The sequence below is a fragment of the Telopea speciosissima genome, chromosome 6 (assembly GCF_018873765.1).
Source record: "Telopea speciosissima isolate NSW1024214 ecotype Mountain lineage chromosome 6, Tspe_v1, whole genome shotgun sequence".
NCBI classification, from domain to species: Eukaryota; Viridiplantae; Streptophyta; class Magnoliopsida; order Proteales; family Proteaceae; genus Telopea; species Telopea speciosissima.
The window spans coordinates 50,594,733-50,614,226 of NC_057921.1; the positions used below are offsets into that span (position 1 = coordinate 50,594,733).

The 19,494-nt window shown below is 39.0% G+C and overlaps 2 protein-coding genes and 1 pseudogene across 2 annotated transcripts; all 3 read right to left on the reverse strand.

Moving 5' to 3' along the window:
• Window positions 1-8,143, reverse strand: LOC122663875 (pentatricopeptide repeat-containing protein At2g15820, chloroplastic-like). The gene is made up of 2 exons (XM_043859539.1): window positions 7,407-8,143; window positions 1-1,963 (listed from the first exon to the last, which is right to left on the reverse strand). The coding sequence occupies exons 1-2, from the start codon at window positions 8,031-8,033 to the stop codon at window positions 83-85; spliced, it is 2,508 nt and encodes an 835-aa protein (XP_043715474.1). The 5' UTR covers window positions 8,034-8,143; the 3' UTR covers window positions 1-82.
• Window positions 8,144-9,643: 1,500 nt separating this feature from the next.
• Window positions 9,644-10,893, reverse strand: LOC122665894 (annotated as a pseudogene).
• A 6,786-nt stretch (window positions 10,894-17,679) lies between these two features.
• LOC122665895 (ankyrin repeat-containing protein BDA1-like) lies at window positions 17,680-19,205 on the reverse strand. The gene is made up of 3 exons (XM_043862027.1): window positions 18,900-19,205; window positions 18,560-18,857; window positions 17,680-18,465 (listed from the first exon to the last, which is right to left on the reverse strand). Exons 1-3 carry the CDS (start codon window positions 19,184-19,186, stop codon window positions 17,680-17,682), a joined length of 1,371 nt encoding a protein of 456 aa, XP_043717962.1. The 5' UTR covers window positions 19,187-19,205.
• Window positions 19,206-19,494: the final 289 nt, after the last annotated feature.

Below are 19,494 nucleotides of genomic sequence, written 5' to 3' on the forward strand. Positions count from 1 at the left end.
AACTAAAATTTCAAGCTTTGTATCTAAGACATATAAACAAAGTGTACAGTTGTGTTAGCATCTACATGCACTAGTAGCTGTTCTAAGGATCACTTTTACTGTTGTAATTACAAACCCTCTCCTCAGAATCAGACTTGGTCTCAAAGTTGACGCTTTGGGCTTCTGCCATTTTAGCTTCCGAGTGAACATCTGCTTTTAGAAGATCTTTTAAACCATCCAAAATGTAAGGTTCAGTAAGCTTCCAGAACCAGACAGAGTTGCTTCCCAGGAAACCAATCCAAAACACTTTCCCCTTCCTCTTGACCTTGGAGTCCAATGATTTTGCTTTCAATGTCTTGACAATTCTCTCAACATCTTCCTGACTACCACCCTTTATTTTCAACAAAATATCACCAGAGGATGTTCTGAGGCCCCCATACATATACCAGTATGCTAGAACACGAGGAGACAGCCACCGATGAATGAGCTTCGGAATCACAGGCCAGCCTTTGGGCCAGAATTGGTCTGCATAAAAGCCAAAATAAGTGTGTGAAATCGTAGAAAATTGATTTGGTATGTCATCACTCTCATCATCTGGCCTACCATGAAAATTTAACCACTCATGGTAGAGGTCAAATACATGTCTTTTCAGAATACAATGTACATCAGAGTTTTCATTGAAATAAAAAACGAGTGCATGATTCCTCCTTCCTTCATCCGACTCTATCTGCAAACCACCTAAAAGCAAGCCAACCAAGATCTCCCTTTGTTCTTCACTTAGTTTAAGACTTATGGGCTTCTTAACTACCTTTCTGTTTAAGCTCAGAATATACTCAAGTTTTTCCATTAGTGGAGATTCAATGTCATATTTCTTCTGGCACATCAAGTCATAAATCTTGTCTGCCTTCATGTAGTCTCCTGAAGAGAGATACCCAGCCAAAATTGCATTGCATGATCTAGTATTGATGCCAATCATCCCATCACTGAGCATTAGGTTGAAGATCTCCTCGGCCTTGTCTATATTAGCAACTTTCACCAATGAATCCAAGTATATATTGTAAATAGTTCGATTGGGACTGCATTTCTCTAGGCACTTAGTAAAAGTTGACTCCACTTTGTCATGTAAGCTCAAATTCAAGTACATACCCATTAGATCAATAAAAGCTGGCATAAGGGCCTTTAGACCATTATTTTGGAACTCGCTCATTATGGTTTCTGCAACTTCCATTTCCTGGGCTTTACACATCACCTCTATGATCTTATGATATGCCACAGAACTGGTAGACCTCAAATGCTCTTTAATTCCTCTGAATATCTCCAATGATTTCATAGGTTCCCTAACCTTTGAATAGACTTCCATTCGATAAATGAAAGCTTGAGAAGGGAGACTGCATTCAGACTTCAGGAGTTTAAGCCAAATTCGTTCTGCTTCTTCTGTGTCCCCTTCTTTGGAGCAAGCCCTCAAGATGGACACAAGAACATCTGTTCCCTCTTTGATTCCCGCCTGTTGCATCTCTTTCCTCAGTTCAATAATCCTTTGTCTATCTATAGTGTCCTGATAACTGTGGAGCCATATCAGACCAGCATAAATGTCCTTGTGTATTTCAAGTCCAGATGTTACCAAGTTATGAAAAATGAACTCTGCTTGCTTTAAATAATATTTTGAGGCATCTCCAGGTTTACTAATGAGAGCTTTAAAAAGAGAATTGTGTAAACTAAAGCGAGGCTGGTAACCTCCAAATTGAATCATGCGATTGTAAATGCCACATGCTTCCTCCAGACAACCTTGAACAGGTGCACCAAGATACGCAACAGTCAGAATATGAAAGGTAGATTCACTGGGCACTTTACCCTGATGGATTATGTCATCAAATATCTCACGACATTTTGAAAATTTTCGCTCTTTGCCCATGAAATCTGCCAGTTTAGTAGCAATTGCAAAATCAAATCTAAACCAATGCTGCTGGATCATCCATTTGTACACCTGACATTAGACAAGCCATGTGAGGAAAGGAAACTATAAAGCTGTCCTTTACAAGGAAAAGCTAACTCAAGGCACAAAATGTATGAGACAACACCAGAAACAAGAGGAATCATGAGTCCACTTATTCTAAAAGGTAATAAACCCTTAGATTCTGTTAATTTTTACCAGGACTCTATCAGAAAATAAACAAAAGGAAAAGAAAGGAAAATAATTTAAGAATATTTGAAACTTTCCAACTATGTTCGTATGTAATAGAAACATCCAGAAAAAGAAATACTTTTGCCTTTGTATTAAATTAAAAAATATAAATATTTTACTTTAATCTTTTGTAAATAGGCTAAACCTTATGCTTCTTCTGGCAACTGAGAGAAACAGTACGGATGTAAGAGTAGCGCACTGTCTGCTTTGTCCGTTAAGATTTAAAAACACACACACACACAAATAATGGATGTGAAAGAGGGAGACTGAATTGAATCATTCGTCACCGAAGGAAGAAATTGCTACCCAAAAGTGGGCTCAATCTCTATCCAACTGGGATCAGTTGACAGTGCATTTGGTGGTTTTAAGCAACTTTGAGAAGGGCAGTGTCCCGAATGTGCTGGATTTCTCATACAGGAAACAATAAGCATTTGGAAAGTCTTGGTTTTAGAGCTTTTCCCCTCACGCAGAAACGCCCAGAAAATATGAATTTTCTATGGACAACACTTATCCCTACAGACTCTTTTCCCTAAAGTTCAATGGTATACTGCACGGCTATTTTATGATCCACAAGGCTTACAACATAGTTCAAGATTTGGATTTAGACCTGGTTTCGACCCTATTCTGATTTCAGTCGGAATTCGACTGAAATCTGATACATTTCAGTAGTGAAATGACCATATTTTGGCAGGAACTTCAGGCAAACCCTAACTAAGCATCTCTAAACATACTTAAACCTTCAGATTGTAAAAAAAAAACACATTGAAATGGTAGTTTCACTATGGACCCTAGGTTGCTATTGTATGCTATACGTTTCAGTATCCTTTCTCTTATATAACCGATTCTACACATAATTTAGTACTAGAAAACACAACATTCAATAAAAGCAATTGAAATATGTATTAAGAATGAAGAAAACCAATTTAATAGTAACCCAATGTCAAAAAAATGTCATTGTAGACAATTAATAGGGGTTGTCTATTTAGCATGTTTACAAATGGTTGAAGCATTAGACATACGATGGCCATATTATCCTCTACCTAAAGAATCTCTTAAAGTCCATCACAACAGCCCTATAGGTGGAAATTTTGAAATTTGAGGGAATTTGGCCAAATGATGCTTCAAATTTACCCAAATGTTGAAGTGGATGCTCCACAGTTGACCACCAAGTCTTGAGTCAGTAGCAAAATGAAAAAAAAAAATTTGAAGTTTTCTACTAGTTTTGGAGTTCTCAGGCGAAAAGGGGCAAAATCTCTAAATTTTGCCCGAAATGATCGAAATTTCAGTCGAAATCTGGTATACCTGTAGAGTGGATCCATATTTCATTTGGAGGTCAAAACCGAAATATTCACAAAATTTCGATCCATGGCTTACCATCCAAAGCCCAATTCCATTAGAATGATGAGCTAGTTAGAATAGCAAAACTACTATGCACTGGGTATGCCCTTTTTTGGTCATAACGCACAGCATGCTTATGATGCCTGCACATATAGGTGTGTTCAGTCAGAAGCACTAAAAAATGGGGACCTTCAGAACATTTCAGCCATTGCCCAAAAAGGACCATGTCTGGGGGCAGCCAACAACTTTAGCAACTATTAAGAACATTGTCATTTCTACACTTCATCTGGCTCTAAAATTTTGTAAGCACCCTAGTTAAGTTTTGGAAAATTTAACTGAAAGAGAGGGAGTCCAAATGCTTCCTGGACAGTACTACCAAACACTTAGAGAGAGGTCTCCGGCAATGAAGAACCACCAACACAAGCCAGTACCAGTGGAACCCCCAACTTCCATTAACGGAAAGAAACTCCAACAACACAAGCCAGTACCAGTGGAACCCCCACCTTCCATTAACGGAGCCATTTATAGGTTGACTGACTGAGCCAGGGGTGGATGGACTATGCGATGTAGGAGCAATCCAGTGGCCTAGTTGAGTGGTTTGGATATGCTCCACAGGCCATCAGATTAATCTTTGGTGTTTGGAAATCATATCACAGGAAATAGGATTATTTCTGCCAATGCTTTTTTAGGATATGCTTGGATAGTCAAAACTTCTCTATTATTAGGAGTCTTATTATGAAAGGGAGTCAGTTTCCAAGTTGTTTTAGAATTTTGTCTTAGAGTCCAAGTCCAATCATGTTTTTGAGATGAGTTAAAAGAATTGGAGTCTTTGGTTATTGCTAATGGTTTGGAGTAAGAATCGTGGGTGATCCTTCGGCGTTGCTTTATTCCCAGGGTAGTGGCCTGGTAGATATTGCTCATTTTATTTTCTACATTTTTCTTTACTTCTCTAATATTTTTAATCATAGTTACTAATGTTTTCTTATTTTCTCCATCAAACCATCTTGCTTGAGTTCTGTTTTAGAGTTTTTTTCTTCAAGTTCCTTTTGGACCTACCTGCAGGAGTAATTAGGGATTTTTGCTCCCTTGGCTGCATCATTATGTTACCAGGCCAAAATCCATAACGGAAAAGATACCCGTCTCTCAAGGGGTGCAACAGGGCCGGGCTGGGCCAGGGTTTCAAAAACCCAGGCCCAACCCGGGGTCCCAAGGGCTCCAGGCCAGGGCAGGTTGCGCTTGGCCAGCCCCTGTCAAAACATGGGCCAAACAGATAGTCCTGACCCAAACCGCCCATTTTAACCTAAAACCAACCGACCACTTGATTTATTGATCCAATTTCAATTTTAGTAAAATTTCATTTTTCAGTTTGGTCTTGGTCTAGGCCAATTTTGTACCAAAAAGACCAATTGGTTAGCCCAATAATAACCAACTTTGAGACCTTGGTAGCTTGTGGTGCGTAAAAGCCCATTGCTACCAGGAGGTCTTGGGTTCAAGCCTCCTGGTTCACACCTTCCCTTCCCCTTAGAATAGAATAGAGTAGGACCTATCCCAAAAAAAAAAAAAATTTGAGACTCACCACCATCTCTCCCTCTGATTTATGGACTCTTAGTCCCACCTCTTCTTAAATTTCCAATGTGGAACTAAAAATGACTGCATTCTCTTGTCCTTTCTCCTCTCTCAGAGCAAAAAAGGTTTTTTTTGTCCACACTTAAAACTAAAGAAAGGGAACGGAGAATGTGAAGCCTATAAATAAAGGCAGACATCCCAACCCACTTGCACTCTTTTTGGTTTTGGTTTTGGTTTTGGAATTAGTCTTGGGTCAGAATAGAATGAGACCTATAAGACCCAATAAAATAAATGTATATAAAGGGCCGGGCCTACCATTTGATTTATCTATAGGATATCTAAAGCAAGAGAAAGGATGAGTAGAGATGCCAACCATGTTAAATGTATTAAAAGTGAAGATGGTGAAGTATTAATAAGAGATGAAGAAATTATTTCTGTAGTCTCCTAAATGAAGGCTTTTCGAGTAATAATGACCCAGAGGGCTGTATTACTCATGGTGACACCACTTGTCGTAGCTATATACGCAAAATTAAGGTGTCTCAAATCAAAGAAGCTTTAAGAAGGATGAAAATAGGCAAGACACCAGACCCAGACAGTCCCAATTGAAGTGTGGAAGAGCCTATCTGGTTTAGCCTAGCTAACCAAGCTGTTTAACAAGATTTTGAGCACAAAGAAAATGTCGGATGAATGGAGGAGAAGCATTGTGGTCCTAATAAAAAATAAAGGTGATATTCAGAGCTGCAATACCTCTAGAAGCATGAAGCTAATGAGCCATACGATGAAGTTATGGGAGAGGGTTATTTGATACCACTTGAGAAAGGAAACTACTATTTTGAATAACGAATTTGGCTTTCTACCAGGTGGATCCACGGTGGAAGATATATTCTTACTTAGGAAACTCATGGAAAGGTATAGAGAAGGCAAGAAGGATCTTCATATGGTCTTTATTGACCTAGAAAAGCCTATGATAGAGTCCCTAGAGAGCTAATCTGGCACATTCTAGAGAAGAGAAGGATGTCGTGTAAATGCGTGGACATAATTAAAGATATGTATGATGGCAGGGTGACTAGCGTAAGATCGGGGGGGGGAGTTCCCAATTACGCTTGGGCAAATCAAGGATCAACCTTAAGCCCTTATTTGTTTGCACTTATCATGGATGATTTAACTAGAGACATACAAGATGAGATTCCTTGGTGTATGCTTTTTGCTGTTGATATTGTGTTGGTGGATGAGAGAAAAGCAAGTATTAATGCCAAGTTGGAGTTGTGGAGATCTACCTTGGAATCAAATGGTCTTAAGATAAGTAAAACTAAGATGGAGTACATGGTATGCAACTTTAGCCACACTATAACGGTTTATGAGGTGATCAATATTTTAGATATTTGGGCTCTATTGTAAATAAAAAAGACAATATAAAGGATGATGTTTCCCAAAGAACTAAAATAGGATGGATGAAATGGAGAGGTGCAACTGGCGTATGGTGTGATTGGCGTATACATTTAACACTCAAAGGAAAATTTTATAAAACTGTCATACAACCAGCTATGATGTATGATGCGGAATGTTGGGCAACTAACAAGTGGCACGTACATAAACTAAGTGTGGCAAAGGTGAGGATATTGAGATGGATGTGTGGCAAGACTAAGAAGGATAAATTAAGGAATGAACATATTAGAGCAGAGTTGGGAGTAGCCCCTATACATCAGAAGCTATGAGAGAGCCGTTTGAGGTGGCATGGTCATATTCAACAAAGACCTTAAGATGTACCAATACTAAGGAGTGATTTGATTCAGATTGAAGGATCTAAAAGAGCTAGGGGCAGGCATAAAATGACTCTAGGAGAAATAGTGAGGAAAGACATACATAGTTTGGGCCTCGTCTCAAGTGTATGGCCTCGAATAGAGCTGATTAGAGGGCAACAATCCATGTAGTCGACCCCATTTAGGTAGGATATCCCTGAGTTTTTGTCGATGATGTTGTGCTCTTTTCTTTTTACTGCTATGCTTAATTGTTTTTGTCTTTGCCAGCATCCATGTAGTCAACCCCATTTAGTTGGGATAAGGCTGAGTTGTTGTTTGTTGTTGTAAGTAACGGACAGACACATTAAAAGTCAAGTTAATAATATACTCTCAGACAACAAATTTCCAGTTCCAATGATAGACAAAATTTAGTTTCTAAGCTGTCCGGGAATCGTTACCCTTCCTAGTTCGGTCAGGTGATTCATCCGTTTACTTTAAACCCAAAGCCAAAAAAGCAACTATCCAAGGATAACCGTTCAGCTCGGCAATAAAACAAACACCTTACAAGCATCATATTCCAACTAAAACACAAACTAACTTACCTTGAAACTGGCCTCATTCTCGCGAATCCTCATACAATGAACAGCAACATAAGTAGCATCTTCCTGGGTCATCCACTTCCTCTGCGCATTAAGTATCCGGATCAGAGTCGCTGGCTTATGCGAAGGCAATTCCTTACACAACCACGCCAACTTCGATCTCCTCCACTGCTCCGGAAGCTCCTCCAGCTCCTTCACTTCAAACGAAGGCGACTTCAGATGCTTCAAATCGTTGGCTGCCGACCCAGCATCGAAATCAAAGATCTCTTTCTCACTCTCAGCATCAAAACCCCAACTCTCCTCCACTCTAACCCTCTCATCCTCTCTCGGTAGCTGCTGAATCGATGCAGTCGAAGCACAAGCAGCCGAAGTGGGCTGAAAGATTGATAAGCAGCGGTTACGGTTTCGGTGGAAAGGTGAGATGATTCGGGGAGAGGAATCGCGGATGAGGTTTCGGAGACAGGGCGAGAAGGCGAGGGAGCGAAAAGCCCTAATGGAAGAGGAGAGGGCTGTGCGCATGGGAAGAGAAAGAGTGGTGGCGTTTTGGTTAGGACTTAAGGAGAAGGTAGAGGTGGTGGCAATGGTGAGAGCAGAGGACGTTAGCTCTTGAGCTACACTCTGCAGAAGCATATCTCGTTTCTTCGATTTGAAGTATTGCTTTTGGCCACTAGATTTAACCGTTTCTTCTTCTCCCTCTGCTAAGGTTAGTCTGCTACGCCCTTATCTAAAAGGTTGGCGGCAAATTGCAAATTGGAAAAATTTTCAGGGTCTGGGTTGAGTTTTCCCCGCGGGCAGCTTTTCAAAATAATTAAGAAATAAATCCACTCTGTTAATCGTGTGTTTTGGATAATTATGAGTAAATATCTAAAATTTACAGGTGAATCTGTAATTTCATCTTACCTCAGGAGAGATATATATAAATTACCCATATAAAATTATAGGGAAAAAAAAAGCTGTTTGGTTGCGCCCCCTACGCTCAGATGCATGGGTGGCAAAAATGACCATCCTACCCCTCATATTGGATGCTTGGGCGAACATTCGCATTGGTCCCTGCACCAAGGGCCATGCAACCTAAAGACGGGTATATATATGGAAGCACAAGGGACAGGTGTTGGCACATGAGATGAACGTTCAAGTTAACATACTTCTAGTCTTCTAGAAGATCCACTCCCCAATTGACGCTCTAGAATCAAATTTGTGATTCCATTGCCTTAATTGAATTGTTTAGGTCGGCAATCCTAACAAGTTTTCCACACACTTATTAGGATGGAACCTCCTTAATTGGCACATCCAAATTTTGCATTGTTAGAAAAATGATGCGGTGAATCCAACTCTTAGATATTTAGGGAATAGTCTAAAAAGGCCCTCTCACATGTTACACATTGTTTACATCTTATTTCGGGTAATAGATTGAACCTATTTCAAACAAGACTGATCTATCGGTCAATGACCAACGACCTGTTAGCGTCGGACAAACGGTCACAGACGAATGATCAACAAGGTAATTATAACAAATCCTTAAATGATAATTGTGTAACTACATGATAACTACCAAATACCACCAAAACAGCCAAGAATGTATATAAAAGAGTAGTTCAACAACATAGGAAGGGATCCCTGGAACAACACAACAATCTTTACATTTTATCTTTTATCTTTTATTTTTGAATTATTTCACAATTGTCCCTCTAAATGTTCATTAATTTTATATGTACCCTTATTTTTCAAACTAAGTACCACTATAATCCCTGTCGTTAAACAGAAACATTATAACATAACGGATCCCAATTTTTGAACATTGATGGACCATTCTACCCCTTGATAGGGTAAAATGATCAAAATGACTTTACCTGAAAAAAAAAAAATCATCTTCCCCAAATCTTAACCCTAAACGATTTGGGGAAGATGAGTTCTTGAATCTGAAAAAAAGATGAGAAAACTAAATTCAAGGTTCAATCTCAAAACCAACTGCTTCTGCATCTACCTGCAACCTAATAGTTTTTGCATTTGCAAGAAAGCTAAATTCAAGGTTCGATCTCAAACTTGAAGGCATAAAACAATAAAAAAAAAAAGCATTGAAATCAGAACCCATGAATGAATATATAATCAATGGTGAAAATCCAGTGTGCCTGTTAGCAGAAGGTTATTCCTATGAGAATTGTGAACCCCTCCTCCCCAACTCTGTTTTTTCTTTACAATTGGAATGTCAAGTGTAACATTAATATTCTAAAAATTAATCAAAAAATATAATAAAAAAGAAGAAAATTAGAACATAAAATTAATCCAGGGTAATATCATCTTCTGTATGAATCCTGGAATTTCTTTGACTTTCAGTCGGAGCATTGGAGATGGTAGGACTAGAGAATCTTTCATGGCTGCCATTACAGAGAGAGAATGCTCTCTCTAAATTAGCAACAATGTCTGTCATGGATGGCCTCTCCTTCCCCTCCAAGTTCACACAATGCACCGCCGTGAACGCCACCAGCTCCACCGCCTCTGCCTCGTGCGCTTCAGGTGGCTCAACCCTTGCATCCAGCACTGACTCCAGCTCCCCAGCCAAAATCTTTGGCACTGCATAATCCACCACGCTAGTTGGCTCTCCTCCCTCTCCTTCTTCCTTGAATATAGCTCTCTTCCCTGTCAATATCTCAAGTAAAACCACTCCAAGCCCATAAACATCACTCTTCGCTGTCAACACATGAAGTCCGTAATACTCACGATCCATGTACCCAACTGTCCCTGCTGCTTTCATGGACAAATACTCCTCACCCGGAGATTGTGGCCCCATTAGTGATAAACCGAAATCGGAAACTCTCGCCGTCCAATTCTCGTCAAGCAATATGTTTGAAGACTTGATATCCCTGTGAATTATGGGTGGAACGGCGTAATTGTGAAGATACTCGATTCCCCTTGCTGCGTCTTATAAGATTTTGATCCTCATTTTCCAGGAATTCAATACACTGCTGCTCTTCTCAACATTGTTCTTCGAATGCAAGTGATCATAAAGTGCCCCATTTTTCATGTAATCGTATACCAGGAGCTTCTCATCCTTCTCTTCGCAGAAACCCACTAGACTTACCAGATATTTGTGGTGAAGCCGTGACAAGAATGCTATCTCAGACTCGAATGCAGTTTCTTTCTCTTGGAATCTCTTGGTCTTGGTACCTGTCTCTCCCTTTTTGGATTCAAAACTCGTATTAGAGAAACTAGTGTCCCAACAAAGCATAATCGATCCATCCCAAGTCAGTCCACAGAAGAAATTTCGGCCTCCGGAGATGACTTCGAAAGACACATTAGGAAGGATCGAAATCGTCTGACCTCCTCTGTAGCATTGGATTCTCTGGGAAGAGTTGCCTGAGAGGATTCCACAAACCGTACCAGATTCGTAACTGACGGAGAGAGTTGAGGCTGAACCAAGGCCAACTGACACAGAAGGAAAGACGAAGGCGATGAAGAAAACGGCCAAGATCACCAGGGGAAGATGGTCCATCGATTCAAGAACTCATCTTCCCCAAACCCTAAACGATTTGGGGAAGATCAGTTGGTTTTTTTTTTTTTTTTCAAGTAAGATCATTTTGGTCATTTTACCTATCAAGGGGTAGAATGGTCCATTGATGTTCAAATACTGGGATCCGTGATGTTATAACGTCTCTGTCTAACGACAGGGACTATAATGATACTTAGTTTGATAAGCAGGAGTGCACATGGAATTAATGAAAATTCAAGAGGACAATTGGAAGTTTGACCATTTTTAAGGAAACATTTAAAAATAACCTTTTACTTTTTAGAAATAGATTTTTCTTGCTGGAGTTAGTTTCCAGCACGTATCTTTTGGTCCATGTTTCAAAAGACGGATCGAAGACATAGGAGTAAGAGTAAGTTTATAGAATAGTTGTCTTTGTACCCTAAGTACACACATCAACATTTTAGAAAGGGATAAAAATCCTCTCCAATTCTTTAATCTGGCAATGCCTGGCAATACCACCTTCATTGTGCAACATGTGGCACAGACAGATCCTATGGTGGGATGGATCCACATCCTCTACTTCCATCATTAGTACTTCCATCCTACTTCCGTGCATGTATATCGTGCCACCTGGCCTGACAGGGATCCAACGTCTAGAGTTGAAAGGATTCAAAAAAAATTCAAAATGATTTTCAAAATCTTATGAGACCTTTGAACCAAGACTTAAACTCTTAAACCACCCAACCCGACCGGCTCAAACTCACTCAAACCAAACCCCAAACCCCAAACCCATCAACCCTCAAATCTTCTCTTTTAGAAAAATCCCTAAATCTAAACTTCTCCTCTTCTTCTCGAATGAAGGTCTCTTTTTCTTCCGAAAAACTCAGAGCAACTCCAACTCCATCGTTCATGGCCATGGGGATTTAAACGCACTCTGCTACGCTCTGCTACCTTCGTCTCTTTTTCCGGAAACTCAGAGCCAGAGCAGCATCATCGGACTGGGTTCTCTCTTGCAGTCAAACGGCTTCTGTTTTTACAGAACAAGATGTAAGGAGTAATCTATTTCAAAAAAAAAAAAAAAAAAATCACTTATCAACTTCTTTCTTCATTTCGCATGGATGATGGAACCTGAAAATATCTATCTTAGTTTAAGGCCTTTTGTGTTCATGCCAAGCAAAAAAAATATTTTGTAGAGAAAATCTGAAATAAATGGGTGAAGGGACCTGGTTGAAATGTTGAATCCTAGGTTTCTTTCTTTCAAGGGTAGCTTCGAACCTGAAAATTTTTTTAAGTCCTTTCTTTGGTCGGTTGCACCTTTAGATGCAAATCCTCCTTTGCAATCTACTGTACTGCTGAAATTGATTGTATGCAACAAAATTCCTGTTTTGGATTTTGGCTCTTAATTTCTTTTGTTGATTTGGCCGAGTGAACACTCTGCCCAGGTGGGATCCAGGGTCGTTCGAGTTTGGATTTTGGCTCTCGATTTCATTTGTTGATTTGTTGAGAAGCGTTATTCATTTAATCATGGTAGACCTCTTTATACCATTCTATTCAGTTAAATAAAATAATTTATTTGTTTTGATGATCAGAAGGTGCTGTTTTTGTCTCCTCTCATTGGTAATGTTGGTCGTGACTTAGGTGCTCTGTTTTTGCTGGTGAAATCTTGTAATCAATTAGGGTTTATTGATAAGCCAATTTCAAATAAAAATTATTTCTGGGCAACCCTGTTAATTGCAAACTGTATCCACCCAAAGGGTTACACCGGATCCAAATTGCTTCAAAACCTAGGCAACCTTGTTAGTTCTGAGATTACTCTCTCTCTCTTTCTCTCTGATAGTCTGCTTGATGCTCTGAGCTGTTTGATAGTCAACCAACACAAATTGATGTGTTTTTTTTGGCAATCGGAATAATGGAATGGCTAGTGCAGGTAGGTGACTCTTTAGCTCAAAAATGGAAGAGCACCTTGGATTTACCAAGGAGATGGTGGTTCGAACCCACCAAGAGTCATGGAACTATTTTACCATGAGTGTTAAATTATATGGAGAAAAGCATTCAACTGAGAAAGTGTATAACACGAGGGGGGAAAAGTGGTTATTTGTAAAATTAGTATGGGATGAGAAAACTACACTGGATCGAGTTTTCTTACATGATTTTTTAGGAATGAATGAATATACAATGTCTTCAGTAAGAATTTTGTTAAGTTTGTAGACATGTTTCTGACATCATATAGAAGTCATTGTTTTGTTTCAAATGGATCTGTTTCTGCCATTTCAATTCTACCATTGTTCACTGTAAGAGAACCCAGTTCACTGCACCCTGGCTTACCAACCAATCAACAAAGTGATTAACGAACCCATCTGTGTGCATAACACAATGGAACACATGGGTCACGTACAAGGCTGACCAAGGATTAAGAAGGGGAAAAAGGTACACCCTTATTCTTTCTCTGTTTATCAAATAAGGAACTTACCATCCATCTGTAACAGTTGTGAATTACTATTAGATAGAATTTTTGATCTCTCAAGTCTCTCATTGAGATTGAGAGTCTTTCAACTGAATATCTTTGCCTTACAGTTACTTGAACATCAGTCTGAGATCTTCCTCACCACAAATGCATTTCAATTCAGCAAGATGGGATCATATTTGTTTCAACTTGTATGAATAAAGAACTGCTACAAAAAGGAGAAGCAAAACCTGCACTGAACTACAGATTTGGTGTTACAGCACCAAGGCTTGAACTTTAACCCATAAGTGAACCAAACTCTAGGTACTCAACCAAGTTTAACCAAAACTAAACACAAGTCTAACCCCACCTAAGCTTCCAAATTAGCTTCCCACATTTCGAAACAGAAGTCATACTCTTTCCTCAGCCAATGTTTTTTTCTATTTAACTTAAAAAACTAAAACTTCTGTAGGCTTCTTCCATGGGAAAGAATTTTTCAAAAGTATGGTATGTGACTGGATTATGGTCTACAGCCATGCTCTGTCCACAGTTGACAATCACATATTTTAGCATTGAGCCCTGGCATTGCATTATCCCCCACAAGAATGAAAATAAAAGTAAAATTAGACAAATTTAAGCACCTGGGAAGCTTATAGAGGAGCAGTTACAACCAAGGACTAGAATCAGCACCCCTGACCCTCCTACCATCAAGTTATAAATGATAAATATCAAAGAAGTGGTTCAAAGAAAGCTGTGTAGGATGGTGAAGAATCAAAAGAACTTGTTAGTGAGGATCGTGAAATTTCTGAACACCAAATTTCACACCGATGATACAAAAAGAAAAAGCAAAGACTCAATATCAAACACATGATGTGGAACACCTAATGAATGACATAAGGAAACCTGCTGGCTGTGGTTTTGCCCCTTCATTGAGGCCAAAAAACACACTCTCTGCTGGCTTGTTTTGGCAATTGAGATTTCCATATTATATATATTATATATGTTTTCTTGTATAAGATGAAAAATCCAAGATGGACCACATTCAAAAAATATTAGAAAACCTGAAAGACAAACACAGAGCCAAAGACAATAATAACCTGCTCTCCTAAAATAAAAAAGGAGAGGTTCTATCTATTCATTGGTTTGTACGAGCCCTGATGGATTCAAACCATCATCTCCTCGGAACAAACCCAGGAGCTCTTCCTTTTTGAGCTAAAGACTCACCTATCTAACTGTCTAACGTTGTCATAATGCAAGAAAAAAACCAAAAAAAAAAAAAAAAGATAAAGAGAAAATTCTAGAAATAACATGGGAAAATTTGGATTATCTATTTAATACTAACCTGGTTGCATGATAGCCAGTAGAACAGGGAAAACACTGAGTTCTAGGAACTCCATAGAACAGTAAGGAAAATGAGTTGTTATAATTGGATTTGCAGAATCTCATATCAGCATGTTATTTAAGTTAATTAGCATAACCACAAGAGAAATGCTATTCACCTAATAAACCTAGCATTCATGGTTATTCTCTCTTAGAGAAGGTACGGTACCTTGTTTTTTGGAAATTTTTATCCTTTGAATTCCAACTGTGTAAATCTTCCATGACAATTCATAGACCAACAAATCCAAAATTTTCAATTACCAACTCTTGAATAGTTAGGACTAGTTAAAAAAAATTCAATTAATGTCGACGATTCATTTAACCCACCAAATTCATTTGTGCTTCTGAAACTAAATCTCTTATTTTCTAAGGGAATAGAAATAGAAATAAAATTAGGGGAATCAAAGAGATTTACATTAGGAATGAAAGTAAACACCCCGGGAAAGGGGTTTAGTGCAACTAGTGGACTCAAATGAGAATGCTAGACCACAGGGGGCATCTAGAGGTTCAACTTATATCTTAGATCTGTAAAAACAGAAGCCGTTTGACTGCAACAGAGAACCCAACCCGACGGTACTGCTCTGGCTCTGAGTTTCCGGAAGAAGAGACTAAGGCAGCAGAGCGAAGCAGAGTGCGTTAGATCCCCATGGCCATGAACGATGGATTTGGAGTTGCTCTGAGTTTTTCGGAAGAAGAGGAGACCGTCATTCGATGGAATTGCTCTGAGTATTTCGAAAGAAGAAAATAAGTTCAGACTCACAGATTTTTCTAAAAGAGAGGAGATTTGAGGGTTGATGGGTTTGGGGTTTGGTTTGAGTGAGTTTGAATTGGTCGGGTTGGGTGGTTTAAAGGTTTAAGGCTTGGTTCAAAGGTCTCATCAGATTTTGAAAACCATTTTGAATTTTTTTGAATCCTTTCAACTCCAGACGTTGGATCCCTGTCAGGCCAGATGGCGTGATGTGCATGCAAGGTACTATTATGGAAGTAGAGGATGTGGATCCGGGACCCGGTTTGACTTCCGGATCATCTCAACCCGCGACTTTCCCTCTCTTTCTGTGCATCTCCTTCCCTCATTCCCACCATTGGAGAGTTTCAAAGTCTGAAACCAGATCTGGTTTCCTTTGCAAATAAACCCAAATCAGAGAAAAAAACTCAGGTGCTCGGACAGGCTTTCAAATCGCACTTGACCTCTCGCTCGGTTCATCTCCTTCCCGTTATTGCCTTGCTTCAGAGGTCTGAAAGCGTCAATTTAGTGCACCTATTTCCTTAGTTTGAAGTCCTTGGGTTGGGTTTGCTATTTTTGTATCTGCAGTATCCAAGAATCTTTGGACAAAATTGAAAAACCCTTAACCTCGAATGATATCATTGAGCATTCTAACCCTTTAAGTGACCTCCCCCACCTCTCTCCACCCAATGAATTTTGAAAACCCTAAACTCCTTTAAGTTGTAATATCTGCAGATCTTCTCATGAAAAGCAAAGCAGAAAGTCGTCTTTAATTCCCTCGTTCTTTCTTCTTCTCTTCCTTCCCTATTGGTTTGGTTTGCGTGCCTGCTTAGATGCTGGGTGGCCTTCTTGGCATTGCCTTTGCACACTCTATGGTCTGCTGCTACAAACTTGAATCCCTTTGTGGAGACAATAGACTATTTTGTGACGGAGAACAGTAAGCCATGTCGGATATATCAGCATATTTGGCACTTGTACTCCAGGATCTTCGCTTATGTGTTTAATAAACTTGGTTTGAACAATATTGGGTTTTTGTATTTTGTAAAGTAAGCGATGTTTACGGGTAGATTGTTCATTATTGGCTTCTTCTTCCTCTTCTTCATGTTCTTGCAAGGTTTGAGCTTTTTACCTTGGACCTCTGAAGCACGGCAGGGTTTGCCTTTTTTCCTCTGTTTTGGGGCTTAGAATCTACTCGGGTTTAGATGATCCGGAAGCCAAATCCGGTTGGGCTTCATGAAAGAATCTCCACCACAGGATTTTTTTGTGCCATTTGTCGTGCAATAAAAGTAAAAGTATTGGAGAGGATTTTTATCTTAAAGAATAGGCATTCATATTATCAACTTCGGCAGACCAGAAATGAAATGTTGTTAATCTTATGTAATCAATTAGTTGGCTGCATTATTTATGTCCTTGATATTGTGATTTTTATTGTTAAAGTCCTTGGATGACTTTTACATAATTATTGGCTTTCTCCACCAAATAACTTTAGCTTTTTTTATTTTATTTTTTTTTATATATCAAAAACAAAATAGCAAAATAACACTAAATAGTAATAAAGTAATCATCTGCATTAACCACACACCGCTATTCTTCATCAAAAAAAAAAGAAAAAGAAAAAATCAACACCACTATGCTGACTAAGAGAAGCAAATCTAGGTAACTTAGTAGCTACACACATGAAAATACCATCCACCAGTTTGAAAGAGATAGAAGTAAAGAAAGTTCACACTCTCAAATTATATATATCTAGGATAGAAGAAACTATAAGCCAAGGCCAACAAGCATGATCCTGCAAACTAAGCCATCGAATCATCTTTGATGAATTTGTTCGAATCTTTATTGTCGAGAATCTCATTGGCGTCGTTGCTCCTTTGATTTGTGCCTCTTGCTTGCATCCTGTAATTCCAACAAAGATTAGTAGAATAGGATGATCCATATATAGGTTGTAATTCAAGGTAATTAGTCCAAAGAGAGAAAGGTACATCATCAAAAAAAACAGGGGATGTAAAACTAGTGGACTCTTTGAAAAAACCCTAAATCATTAAACTCATTTAGCAAATAGAGAAAAAAGAACTCTTTTCTGTCCGGGAGTGTGGGAGTCTCTCTCTCTCTCTCTCTCCTCCCCAAATGAAAAGACATTTCTTCCCCTTTGTTTTAAGGAAGAAAGAGATAGGCACATGGGAGTGCTGCCGAACAGAAAACTACTAGGGTGCATAGAAATAATCATGTAAGATTGATATTAGAATGATTCAATTAAATTTTATTAATACCTCACATGACCAGTAAGTAGCGAAAGCTTCCACCAGATCTGCTCCATCCATTTTGCCGTAATGGCCCAGATGATTATTGCTATGGCAACCGGAAGCCACAACATCAAATTACCAACCCCCAAGAGATAATCATCACCGGCAGGACCATTACCATAATCATTATAAAAGATTGGAGTAGACCATGAATAAGTAAGCAACATAAAGACCAGAGCTAGTAGCAGGGGACCCCTGAGAGGGAATCCTAGTGTGAGGTTGTAAGCAAGTATCAATGACAGAATAAACCCAGCAAAATTAAATAGCATGACCAAGTTATATGTAATTGGTGCTACTGTAGACCAGATTGGCTGTCCTGCATAGTATGTTCCACCGTAGTTGGTGGTACCATCTTTATCCCAATAACCACCAGGGGGACTAATTCCGGTTTGATAAGTTGCAGTGGCAATTAAAACAACTATCACCAACAGCGCATTACGCTCATCACTTGGAGTATCCTTCTCCACCTTCATTTTGAAATACCTTGACACACTTTTAATTCTTGATGAATTAAACACCCATTTCAGTACAGAAGTAGTCTTTGCTGCTACTTGGCATCCATTAATGTCTTTGGCTTTCTTAGCTCCCTTTTCGGATAACATAGTTTTAATTCTTTCTCTGTTTGGAGTACTACTACTTGGAAGATTCAGTAGGAGATCCATTGCTGTCAACCCATCCGCGTTTCTTTCATTTACTCGGACAACGTTTCTAACAAGGAGGCTATTATGTAGCAATACCTCTACTATCTGTGTAACAAAGGTATTAAGGGAGACAGGGAATTTAATTAAGGATTAAAAAAAATTCTTCAGGGTCTACAGAGAGTACTGTGGTTAATGTTACCTCATATTGTCCTTTTGAGGTAGCAAGATGCAAGACAGTGTTGCCTTCTTCGTCTTTCCAGCTTAGAATGTCGTGGTGCCAATGCTTTTGAACCCAACTCAACAATGCTTTGAAGGTTTTGACCTCATCGGATTTCACTGCCAGATGAACCACACTCTCCTCTCTAACAGTTAAAGCTTTGATGGAGTTTGGGCAACTGGAGAGCAATTCTTCCAAAACTTTAATATGTCCTTCAATAGCTGCACAATGAAGAGGAATCATCTTCTCTCTGCCTCTCAGGTTACAAAGACCATCATCATCAACGTCCATGCCTCTCTTCTTCTGTTTCTCTAGGCGCTCTCCACTTTCATCTTTCAAGAGCACCTTCACCATCTCTAGATTCCCATCTTTTGAAGCTAAGTGTAGAGGGCTAAATCCATCTTGGTTTAGCTTCAAAGTGTAAGAAGGCTTCAAATTTATAATTTCCTTCACAAGACAAATATTACCAGCTGACACAGCATAATGTAAAGGAGTATTAATGAATGAAATCTTTTCCACATACTCAAGGATGGAAGGATCCTCTCCAAGTAATGAGTAAAATGCATTTATATCTCCATTCTTAGCCACTTCCATCAGTCTTGGATCCATTATTATTATATATATGTATTTGTCTTTCCTCCTCTATAAGATTTTTATATATAGAAAGCCCTTTGAACTTCAGCCTAATCTTGCATGAGATGGTAGCTAGCTAGCTTCCAAGGAAGCTTTGTTTGTGGCTTAATTGGCATGTATTTACTCCTATGACATCACAAAAAAAACAGAGAGGGGGGAAGGGCAAGAGTGATGAGTCTTCAGATACAAAGCAGATCATATAGAAATACAACTTCAATTCGTACTTTTTTACTAAATAAGAGAAGCCAAACTCAGAGTACTAGTTTGTGCTTAAAATTAAATAA